General features: G+C 27.2%; 2 protein-coding genes across 3 annotated transcripts; one reads left to right on the top strand and one right to left on the bottom strand.

The window, feature by feature from the left end:
* Positions 1–45: 45 nt before the first annotated feature.
* LOC140668071 (histone H2A-like) lies at positions 46–3,732 on the bottom strand. Its single transcript, XM_072896644.1, has 3 exons — positions 3,203–3,732; positions 2,752–2,854; positions 46–111 (listed from the first exon to the last, which is right to left on the bottom strand). The coding sequence occupies exon 1, from the start codon at positions 3,633–3,635 to the stop codon at positions 3,261–3,263; it is 375 nt and encodes a 124-aa protein (XP_072752745.1). The 5' UTR covers positions 3,636–3,732; the 3' UTR covers positions 46–111; positions 2,752–2,854; positions 3,203–3,260.
* Positions 3,733–4,349: 617 nt separating this feature from the next.
* Positions 4,350–12,124, top strand: LOC140668070 (probable oligoribonuclease). Of its 2 annotated transcripts, XM_072896643.1 has the most exons (16): positions 4,350–4,510; positions 5,062–5,111; positions 5,206–5,367; positions 5,463–5,683; positions 5,851–6,793; positions 6,990–7,276; positions 7,533–7,675; positions 7,789–7,938; positions 8,115–8,282; positions 8,366–8,509; positions 8,603–9,054; positions 10,060–10,278; positions 10,836–11,063; positions 11,196–11,372; positions 11,464–11,690; positions 11,758–12,124. In XM_072896643.1, exons 1-5 carry the CDS (start codon positions 4,504–4,506, stop codon positions 5,975–5,977), a joined length of 567 nt encoding a protein of 188 aa, XP_072752744.1. In that variant the 5' UTR covers positions 4,350–4,503; the 3' UTR covers positions 5,978–6,793; positions 6,990–7,276; positions 7,533–7,675; positions 7,789–7,938; positions 8,115–8,282; positions 8,366–8,509; positions 8,603–9,054; positions 10,060–10,278; positions 10,836–11,063; positions 11,196–11,372; positions 11,464–11,690; positions 11,758–12,124. The 2 variants fall into 2 exon arrangements, with proteins under 2 accessions (XP_072752744.1, XP_072752743.1); XM_072896642.1 differs by lacking the exons at positions 4,350–4,510; positions 5,062–5,111; positions 5,206–5,367; ... (2 more) ...; positions 8,115–8,282; positions 8,366–8,509 and adding exons at positions 9,660–9,790; positions 9,862–9,980 and having other exon boundaries at positions 6,324–6,793; positions 8,913–9,054.
* Positions 12,125–12,168: the final 44 nt, after the last annotated feature.

Below are 12,168 nucleotides of genomic sequence, written 5' to 3'. Positions count from 1 at the left end.
CAAACATCGTGAGAATACCACGGCCGAGCAGCATGGCCGTCCACGCTATTGGTTCCCGTTCGCGCGCCAAATTCAAATGACACGGCGCTTCAAACCTGCGGAGTCTTATACCTTATAACACATTAAGATAAAGTGTCTAAATAGTCAGCATTTTATGAGAAAGCGTATTTCGATAGGATATAATATTCTATATGGTCCCACATTTGTTTATGCATAACTTTAAAAACATTATTAATAATACATATATCGGATTCGATTAAACATAATAAAATAAGGACTTTAGGTCTGTTTTGTCTTTAAGAGTTTTAATTTTTTTTTGTATATTTTCTGCAGTTAAAATAAAATTGGTTAGTTATAAACAGAATAGTTGAGATGCTTAAAATAAATTCATCAAAATATAGAAATATTAATTATTAACTATTTAATAATCATTATTATCAATATTTGTAATTAACAATATAAATCGTTATAATAAAATTTTCGTTATAAAATTTAATTTACGTTACATTTATATATTTTTAGAATTAATAAATTGTTTTGTTGATTAAGACATTTTTTCCTAATTAACAAAATTTAGAAAGTTATAAATAGTTTGTAATTCGTTATATATGTGTTATTATTATTATTATACACGTTGATTTTATACTCTTTAGAAAACGTTATTTCGTCAGAAAATAGCGCGGACAATGTTGGATCGAAAGGCAAAGCTGTTGCACGGCACGGTAGACTTATATTAAGGCGAACCCGAGTGTGCATGCGTGCGTGCTTACGTGCGTGCTCGCGTGCGTACAATTCAACTGTGTACGACCGCCGATTCCCGCGTGCGTGGCCGCGTGCATGCGTGGCGTGCGTGCGTGCGTGTGTTTTCGCTCGCGTGCATGCATGCTTGCGTGCGTTATAACAGAGTTCCATAATCGTTATAAGGTTCTACCAAGTTCTACCCTGCTTCACGTCCCATTCGTGAAGCATGAAAATACAAGACGGAAATTTAACAGTATTTCGACGCGTTTATTTTGTTCAATCGGAGAAATAATTAACTGTCATTTGTATCCTTACAATTTTTTTCGAACAGATGCAAGAGAAAGGGAGAGACGGATGTTTAAATTTTATTTTACAATGGATATGAATCGATCGTATAATGTTGTAAAAACGAATAAAAGAAAAAGCAATTCGCAAGATAATTTATATTTTTGCTCTATTTGTAGCTTCAAGAGTTATTAAAAATTCTTATAATTATCATACATTGTGTACGACGGTATATATAAATAAGAAATATAGATATGTGTAAATATTTTATTTTATCTTATTCTCTCTCTCTCTCTCTCTCTCTCTCTCTCTTTCTTCCTCTACAAATTATAATTTCAAATAAATTTGAATCGCTGAGTTTGCTTAAATGTAATTTTTATTATCGCGTGTTTGTAACTTCTAATTGAGAATTATCATTGCTAAAGAATTAGTTTTAGTCTGTATATGCTCTATATATATGGGATTTATTTCTTTACAGAAATGATTGTTGCAAGGTAGAAAGTTGATACTCCGAAAGATTGCCTCACTTGGCGATTTTTACAGAATAATATTGCATGAGAAAAGATGGTCCGACAAAGTCACGCGATATCCTCCAATTTTATCACATTTAGGATCGTCGCTATTTCCTGCTACGGGTACAATTTCCGCAATATATTTTATCACAATAATGTGTTATATGGGTGAAACAATATATTTCATATATAAATGAATGATTGACTAAGGCTTTTAAATATCTGTACGTTTTGAAATAATATATAATTGTAAAATGATTTGAACTATATAACAATATAAATGTATATATTAATCAAAATCTATACATTTTTAAAGAGAAAAATATTTATATATAGAATCAATGTTCTTTCGAATAATTTAGTTTTAAAAAGGATCGTTTTTTACATATAACTACGATTAACATTAATTACAACTAATAAATTGTTTTATATGTAAATAATTTGTTTTGTAATGTGTCAAATGCACTCTTACGAGAAATTTTAGCAGTCAATTCATTGTCGAGGTGCTTTACTTTCAGTCGATTTATGGACAGTTCTGCTGATATACTATTTCGCAAGTTTGGCAAATTATACAATCAATGAAAAACCACGTTCCACGCTATACGATTCCAGAATAACAGGATATTTTCATAAATAAAAGATAATAATATATGATAATATTATTATTAATTTATTATTATCTTATATAAAATATTATATAAATAATTATCTTATATAAAATTACAACTTTATTATTATCTTATAATAATATATAAGATAATAATAAATTTGTAATTAAAAAAAAATCGAAATAAATTTGTGTACTCGAGCATATTTAACTTCAATTTTCGAATTTTCTAATTCTATTTTTATATGTAAAACTTCAGGATATAACATTAACATTTTGGATATAATGTAATAAATTTTCCCTTAAGAATTCATAATAGCAGATACGGGCTTTACGAAACTGAAGTACCAGAGCTATATCCAATATTTGTAGATTACTTTTTAAACCGGAAAAGTTGAAATAAAATTCCATTTTCTATATACTCTTAAAATATGACAAAATTTAAAAAAATGATAAAAAGCTATTATAAACAAATACTTTTGATATTATATAAAACGTGTTAATCACTTCGATGTGTAAAGAGAAATGCAACTGAATATTTTTTGTTTGATAGATAATCCTTCATTATAAATATAATATAACAAAGTATAATAAAATTATAAAAACCTGTATTCCGCTTCATATGCTTCACTCGGTTTAATCGTGTGCTGCTTTGAAACTTTGAGTGTAATCCAACACTCATTTTAATCTTCATACATAGTATATATTCCTATAATATACATGTACTAATATACTTTGCTTTAATATATATTTATGGAAGTTAAAGAAAATGGAACATTCGGTAGTGCCAAAGTACGTCAAGTAATCATTTTGGAAAGTATTTAAATGCACTTATTCTAGAATTGCGCGCATATACCGTTGCATATTTTCGTTTTCATTTGAATATCTTTATGATTTTGAAAATAATTTTATAATTTTGAAAATAACAGTAATTTGTAAGATTATGATTTTAAAGAGGGAAATGGGAAAATATTTAATAGAATATAAAACATATCTATGCATAAAACATCTTTAAAATTAGTAACAAAAAGTAATAAAAATTGCGAATGGGATGTACCTTGTATGAAGGAAATGGTGGCCCTAAAAAGGGCCGTTTAATTATTGGTGATTTGTAGTTAAGCTTTCTTCTCAGTTTTCTTTGGTAGTAAAACTGCTTGAATGTTTGGCAGTACACCACCCTGAGCGATAGTAACACCAGAAAGCAATTTGTTCAATTCCTCGTCATTACGGATGGCTAGTTGTAAATGTCTGGGGATGATCCTAGTCTTCTTATTATCGCGTGCAGCGTTTCCCGCCAATTCCAATACTTCCGCAGCGAGATATTCCATCACCGCGGCAAGGTAGACCGGGGCACCAGCGCCAACACGTTCAGCGTAATTTCCTTTACGCAGAAGTCTGTGGATACGTCCAACGGGGAATTGTAATCCAGCGCGATTAGATCGCGACTTCGCCTTTCCTTTAGCCTTTCCGCCTTTTCCACGACCAGACATGATGAATAGATTTACGAATCAAAGTGTTCCTCTATCGATGTGAAGCGAACGACGTTTCAATCGGTTGTGTCAAGGTTCGCTTCGCCGTGCTATTTATACCACTCTGCGTTACCTCGAGCGTCCAATAGCGTGCTAGATAGATACGATTAGCCGCAGCGCGTCATGTGATTGGTGCGTCGCTACTGTCACTTTACTATATATAAGAGTTGCGTTGAACACAAAACGCTTTTTAATATTCTGCTGCGGTAGAAGTCGCATGACGCTCCTCGAGAAACAATTGGCAAAAAAAAACTTATAGAAATATGTTAGATGTTAGCAAATAAAAAAGAAGAAAAACTACATTGTTTATTATATATAAAGATTTTTAAAAATTCATAGAATTAATGTTCTAACGGAAATTCTTATATAAAGAAAATTGTCGCGTCTTCGAAGTTGTCATTCAAGATATCAGAAATATATGTGTGACTGATATTAGTTATATACATATGAAATTAACAATTACGATTAAAACACGTAACTATTTTATTTTTTTTTTAAATTAACATATTTGCGTCGATTGAATAGGACTAAAATTTTTATTTTTTATATTATAAAAAAACTTTAAACATAAGTCCTTATTATTATAATTTAATTTAATTGTCATATGTATATATACATATTATGTATACATATATGTGTAGTTAGATATATAACCGAGTGTATGTACAATATTATATATGAATTTCGATTAAGATGGGAGATGAGAGGCGCATGTCGAGAATTGGTAAAAGCTCTAGTGTGTATTTCAGCAGGACTCAGGACTCTGTATTATTGTCACTGTTTTATTTTGACGTAAAAAGTAATCGTTAAATATTATTTTTAGAACATTATGTCTGGTAAGTTTTAAATTTCAGCTTCTGCATATATGTTATATATATTATTGAAAGAAAGCACGTATCTCACTAAAATTTATTTTCAATTAGAGGTTATATTTCTCGGAAGTTTTTTTTACATCATATTTTGTATATAATATTTATAAGAAGTGTCTATAGACGCTTATATAATATATGAAAGAAATGTTTTAAATATATTATTATTTGTCATTTTATTAATTTATTATCTCTCTTTATCAATTATTGTATCAATTGGGTACCTTATATAAATAAAACTGCATATGTACATTAATATATGTATTTAAATTAAACGGATATGACATCACTGACGAGTATCATATTAATATATACATGATATGTATATATATGATATTATATATGATTTGGAATTAGTGTAGTTGAGATTTACGTGAAACTGCATGTATGCTAAGATATAGATATTAATTTTCTTTATTTTTTTATATATATATATTCTCAAATAACCAATATAACTTATCTATGTCTAAATCTTGCTTTGAATTATCTGATATATGTGATTTTTTGCAATGTTATAGACAAGGTAATATCCAACAATGCTGATCATATTGTTTGGATTGATATGGAGGTAACAAAATATTACAATTAATTTTAGTAATTATGATGAAAAGCAACTAAAAATTAATACAGAAATATAGATTAATCATATTATATTATTACAGATGACTGGGCTTGACGTAGAAAAAGATCATATATTAGAAATTGCCTGCATTGTAACAGACAAAACATTGAAGATTATTAGCAAGGAATTAAATATTGTAATACATCAATCAAATATAATTTTAGATAATATGAATTCATGGTGTAAGAAACAGCATAAAAAAGTAAGTTTTTATTTTACATAAATGTTTTCTTGAAAATTTGGCATTTGTAAATTGATAAATTTTATATATAATTGATACATATGTGTGAATTTTAGACTGGATTGACAGAAAAGTCCCGTTCAAGTACAATCTCATTAGAAGAAGCTGAAAAGATGGTACTTAACTTTTTACAAGAATACATTCCTAAAGGTGTATGTCCATTGGCTGGAAATACTGTTTACATGGATCGTTTCTTTTTATATAAATACATGCCACTAGTTAACAATTACTTGCATTACAGGATTATTGATGTTAGTTCATTCAAGGAAATTGTCAGGTATAACCATTTTTTTTCTATTTTAATACAAACAATAATGTTAATATTTTTCTCTTATGCGATACAAATAAAATTAAAAGCAATCTATCATACAGCAAATATTTAAGATGATAATATAAACACATGATTACATGCATGTGAATAAAATAAATCTTTGTAATTTTTAGAAGATGGAATCCAAGTGTATATGAATCTATTCCAAAAAAAGAATTAAAACATAAGGCTTTAGATGATATAAAAGAAAGTATTAAGGAGTTAGCTTATTATCAACAATATATATTTGGACTTCAGTAATAGTAACTTTTTATATTTAAGAGGAATTATCTGTATATATATACATTTTTAAATATTTTAAATATTTATAAATATACATTTTTATCAATCATGTTTTTTGAAATAGGAAGTATAAAATACTAACAACCAGTACATCAATGCAACTACATTTGTAAATAGTTATGAATTGTAAAAAGACAAATGTGTAAATTATTTAAATCACAAAAATATATTTCTCATCAAGCATAATAAAAGCATAATGAAATAAATACATCTTTACATAATGTGTGCATATATATGTATTTATGATTTTGATATAATAATTATATGTTGTATCTTTTAACAATTATATGTATATATAATATATATATATACACCATACACACTTTTTCTATTTCTCTCATAGTTTGCATGAAATAGTTCAGTCCAAAGGTGAAATTAATAGTGTAAAAACAAACAAAAAACACGGATATGTATTATAATACATATTCGCGATGTTATTCGTGTATGTTTTCATACTCTGTTTATTAACCTCACCTTTGAATTTCTTGCCCTCTTACACCAATCGTGACATTTCATATACTGACTGGTAAACACACGCAAAATGAAAAAAGGGCACAACACTTCTTGCCAAGAATGCGCGCCGCACATGCGCCAAGCTCACGGGTACACGGTTCGCGCTTGTGTGTGCGTCATACGAGTATGAACCGCGTAATTCGTCCGGCATCACTTTCTTGATAAATGCGAGGAGCCAGGAGCCACCTAAGATACACGTTCAAACTTAGACTTGACTACGAGACGATAGGATATTGGCCATACATAGGAACGCTTTCAGAGGTACGCGCACGAAAATATTTCAAATACAACATTTCTTTAATATACAATTTATTATATATTTAGTAAATAGCAATATATATTTAGAAGAATTATATAGAAATAGGCTGAGTGCCTTACTTATTAAAAAATTAAAAAATATATATATAAGTGCTTCAGAATTACTGTGTATATATATATATATTTTGTTCTAATTTAGTCTGATACGGGCTTAACGGATGCTGTGCCCTTGGCGTTTAGCGTGTGCAGCGTTTACAAATTGATTCAAATTCTCTGATGGATGCTGTGCCCTTGCCTGACTTCTGGCGTGTAGCGTGTAGCGTTTGCAAACTGAAATTGAATACAAAATAAAACGTATCGCGAAAAAAGTGAAATCGTACCAGTTGTATTATAACGAGAAATATTCCGAGCGCAAGAAATCATAATGAATGAAGCACTTAACAAGAAGGATGAGAACCAGCATATACAGGTTTTCGTGTGTATTAGGTAAGCAAGAATAATTATATTTGAAAAGCTAATGCCTTACTATTTCAAAAAAGACTAAATCCCCTGTGCATGCAAAGTGTATTAAATTCTTTCTATAAAATCCCAATAAAGTCTAATTTTTTATTTAATTTTAATTTTCTATTTATAAATATGAATTGAATAATCTTATATAGTCACAATAAGAACTGGCTTTTTTATTTTTACACTAATTTTACACTATTGAATTATCTTCATGGAATGATGAAATTCTTAATAGGCTGATTAATGCTACTGAAAAAATTGGCAAATTGTGTTCAGTAGTGGAAACATCTAGCAAAGAAATAGTGGTACATGAAAAGTCACAAGGCAGTCACTCGAAGAAGTTTACATTTGATAGTATTTGGACTTTCTTGAAAACAGGTAAAGAGATATTTCTTAATTTTATGTAAACAATTAAGATTTTTATCTTAAATATTTGAAGAAGCACTTATATTTTGGGGAAAGGAAAATATAATATTATTTGTAATTTACAGATAGATGTACATAATATAGTTGTTAATCTATTGCTTAAGGAGGTACTGGCAGGATATAATTGTACACTTTTTGTGTATGGTCAAATTGGAACTGGAAAAACATTTACTATGGAAGGTGTTAACAATGATCCAACATTACATTGGCAAAGTGTCAGTTCTATTTTATATAAAATAATATTTATTATAGTAAATGTAAAATTCCAATATATATAAATTTAACAATTTTTGTCATAATATATATGATATATATTGTGACAAGAAATAAATTTAATAATGTGATATTAAATATATATACTTATATAAAATAAATTTATATATACATATAGGATACAACAGCTGGAATTATACCTCGTGCATTGAGTCATTGTCAGTTTGTTTGATAAATTACATATGTTAGAAGTACAAGAATGTACAGTTTGAGTTAATTTTCTTGAATTATATAATGAAGAATTATTCGACTTGCTATCACCTAACGATGATGCATCTAAAATAAGGTATTAAAGATTAAAATTTATTTTTATAATAATACAATGTGAAAGATACATGTATTATCATTCATATTTTTAATCTTATATAGGCTTTACGAGGATGCTACAAGAAAAGGTTCAGTAATTATTCATGGATTAGAAGAAGTAACTGTGCATAATAAAAATGAAGTCTATAAAATCCTAGAGAAGGGATCTAAAAAAAGACAAACAGCTGCAACTTTAATGAACTCAAGGTTATTATTTTTATTTATATATGTTATTCATTTTTTTTAAATGCTATACTTTATGTTATACTTATAATAACATTTTTAATATCATATTTTCAGTCGTTCCCATACAGTATTTTCGATTACTATTCATATAAAAAAAGAATGATATAAATGAGGAAAAATTTCTGGAAACTGGAAAATTAAATCTGATAAATTTAGCCGGATAATAATAAATATTAATTTATATAAAATAGAACTGACACTTTTTGCCAGTGTAATGTTAGATCATTGTTAACACCTTCCATAGTAAATGTTTTTCCGGTTCCAGTTTGACCATATGCAAAAAGTGTACAATTATATCCTATCAGTACCTCCTTAAGCAATGGATTAACAATGTATTATATACATCTATCTCTAAATTACAAAGATTTAGCTGGAAGTGAGAATATTAGAAGATCTGATGCAGTTGATAGGAGAGCAAGAGAAGCAAGAAATATTAATCAGTCATTATTAACTCTTGGTCGAGTTATAACATCACTTGTTGAAAGAGCACCTCACATACCATATAGGTAATTAGGACAACATTACAATGTATTAATAATATAATTTTATATGAATATATATAAATAGAGAACTAACATTTTTTATCAAGTTTTGTAATGTAAAATTAACCGAAATTTATTATTTTTGTACATTATTTTTGTACTACATTTAGGGAATCAAAATTAATGAGACTTGCAAGAATCATTAGGCGGACGTGCACCTAACGAGTCTTGGAAAAGTCTCATCAATTTTGAAAACATCAATTATTGCAACAGTGTCTCCAGCAAGCATAAATCTTGAGGAAACATTGTCAACATTAGATTATGCTCATTGTGCTAAAAATATTACAAGTTGTCCTGAGAAATTGTCTAAAAAAGCTTTACTTAAAAAATATACAGAGGAAATTGAAAGACTTAGAAGAGATTTATTAGCAACGCGTGAACGAAATATATTTGGCACAAGAAAATTATGATGAAATGCAATTATTGAAGCATTTCATTATAATTTTCTTGTGTCAATATATATATATATATATATATATACATATACATATATATACATACATATATATATATATATATATATATATATATGTATGTATATGTATGTATATATAAACACACACACACAGGCAATTGGAACAGGAGAACAAACATCTCGATTATCAATTTCGATGTAACATGGCAAAACAGTTTCCAGACATAGAGAATAATATTGCACTTTATTCGCAAAATTTCCTGCAGTTTTGTACTTCCATGAAAAGTGAAAATTATTAATGTATATATTTATGTATATAAATGAATATCAGAATATACATTAGAGTATCTTTGTAGATTCACAAGTAAAGCTGTTCAAAAAGGATATAGATTCATTAATTTATCATTTGTCAAATGATATTATTAATAAAGAACAGTCAATAGTAGATAAAATTACAAAAAATATAAAAAATTCGGTGAATTATTTACATATATATGAAAAAAATAAAATAATATAATCCAAGAATATCTATAACACAAATTTTTTAATTTTAGTATACACACTATCAACAATGGTTGAATACAGAAAAAAATATTTATCTGACCTGATTCAACATGAACAGGATTTTTTAAATGACACATCCCTAAAACTGACATCAAAAATTAATGAATTGATAGAAATTAATAATTTGCAAATTGTAAACACTTTACATCAATTAAATGATGATGTATCTCAGAAATTGGATAAGTTATTGGAATATACAAATGAATCAAGTAAAAAAATTTATATGTATTTTATAACATTTGTAAATAAAATTACTAAAAATAATTATTTAAAATTGTTGATAAAAAAAATATTAATAAAATATAATCATGAGATAATATTAAATTATTGTCAAATTATGATCATACCTTCTTAAACCTTTCTTGTTCCTCCATAATTTTACTATCATTTTCATGAATAACTTGTATGTTTTTTCTCTGTCATCCATATTTTTACGTAAATTGTCACGTCCATGTATGATACGATTACAAAGTTGTCTTAAAACAACTTGTCTAGTACAACTTTGTAATCGTATCATACATGGATGTGACAATTTACGTAAAAATATGGATGACAGAGAAAAAACATACAAGTTATTCATGAAAATGATAGTAAAATTATGGAGGAACAAGAAAGGTTTAAGAAGGTATGATCATAATTTGACAATAATTTAATATTATCTCATGATTATATTTTATTAGTATTTTTTTATCAACAATTTTAAATAATTATTTTTAGTAATTTTATTTACAAATATGTTGTAAAATACATATAAATTTTTTTACAGTCATTTAAAAATCTATGGCTACAATTTAACAACTTGAATAAAAACGTGATTGAGAATCTTTCTAATATATGCACTACTTTGGCTCGTGTTAATGAAATTTGTGACATTATGGATACCACTATTCTTGATAATTATCACAAATTTGTTGAAGGAAATGAATCTTTAAAAGAGAAAATTCAGAACAATATAGATATACTTAAAAGCGATGTTAATCATAGAATAATAAAGGTATTATTTAATATTTTCATTACGTCTTACAACATTTTTCTAAAAATTTCTTAAAATTAATACTTGTATTAATGTTGTAAGAAATGAAAATATCAAGATAATATATATGTTGACTTTTTTTCGTTCTATTAGAATCAAGCAATAGCAAAGAAGTTTGCAGAAGAAGGCCATAATTTAACTACCGAATTTCAAACTAATATAAACAATCATTTCGATGCATTAACGCAGAACAAATTACATATTGAAGATGATAAAACACAAATGGAACAACAGTTCTTAGAAGATAATTCTTCTATTGGATTTATCGAAGTAAATTTATTTTTACTACTTATGTGTTATTAAAATTATTATTTTACAAAACACACATTAAATAATATATTTAATCATATTAATTTTGCAGAATATCCATCATATAATAAAGGACGGATATGATAATCACATAAAACTTGTAAAAGAAGCCGAACAGAGAAAGCGACAAGTGTTTAATTGTAAATATAAGTGATGAAATTGAAAAACAAAATAAAATTTCGTCTAGTTAGAATGACAAAACAGCTACGGAACTGCATTCAATACAAGATAGAATCGGAAAATTCCTTTTTGAAGATTTACGTCGCAATACACCAACAGGTAAGTCTTTGACTTTTATGTAGTGCTAACTTTAATAGTCAGACTTATTTAACGTCTTTTTTTTCAGGTTTAACACCTGCAAAAAAGAATATCATTATCCACGACGCTTGGTTGTAACTTCGTCACACGAACGAATTCTTGAAAGGTTTAGAGAAAAAAGATCTCGTGAAAACTCTGATGACGAAGTAAATGTAAATATTGATTTATTTAAAAATATTAACATTTTTAAAAAATGAATCTTAAAGATTACTGACCTAGCAAATATAACGATATATAAATACTGAAACGTATTATATTTTTGTAAAATACAACATTGGTCGATAATAATACGCCGAAGAAATAATCGCAAAAATAAACGTAGGTTAAAAGTTTCAACTGTGATAATCGATTATATTTTATATTTACTAATAAAAATTAATTATATATTAGATTTACCATGAGATAATATTTTTATACAATGACGATGTAATAATTTATA

The sequence above is a fragment of the Anoplolepis gracilipes genome, chromosome 7, assembly GCF_047496725.1.
Source record: "Anoplolepis gracilipes chromosome 7, ASM4749672v1, whole genome shotgun sequence".
In the NCBI taxonomy this organism is placed as follows: Eukaryota; Metazoa; Arthropoda; class Insecta; order Hymenoptera; family Formicidae; genus Anoplolepis; species Anoplolepis gracilipes.
The sequence above is the reverse complement of the archived record's forward strand: the minus strand, read 5'-3'. Positions and strand labels throughout refer to the sequence as shown.

Excerpts from the sequence above, each read along its gene's own strand:
- LOC140668071 (XM_072896644.1), bottom strand. The coding sequence starts at position 3,635 with ATGTCTGGTCGTGGAAAAGGCGGAAAGGCTAAAGGAAAGGCGAAGTCG.
- LOC140668070 (XM_072896642.1), top strand. The coding sequence starts at position 7,215 with ATGAATGAAGCACTTAACAAGAAGGATGAGAACCAGCATATACAGGTT. Across the intron at positions 7,277-7,532 it reads CAGGTTTTCGTGTGTATTAG|GCTGATTAATGCTACTGAAA; the intron begins GTAAGCAAGAAT and ends AATTCTTAATAG. Across the intron at positions 7,676-8,912 it reads TTGGACTTTCTTGAAAACAG|ATTTAGCTGGAAGTGAGAAT; the intron begins GTAAAGAGATAT and ends TAAATTACAAAG.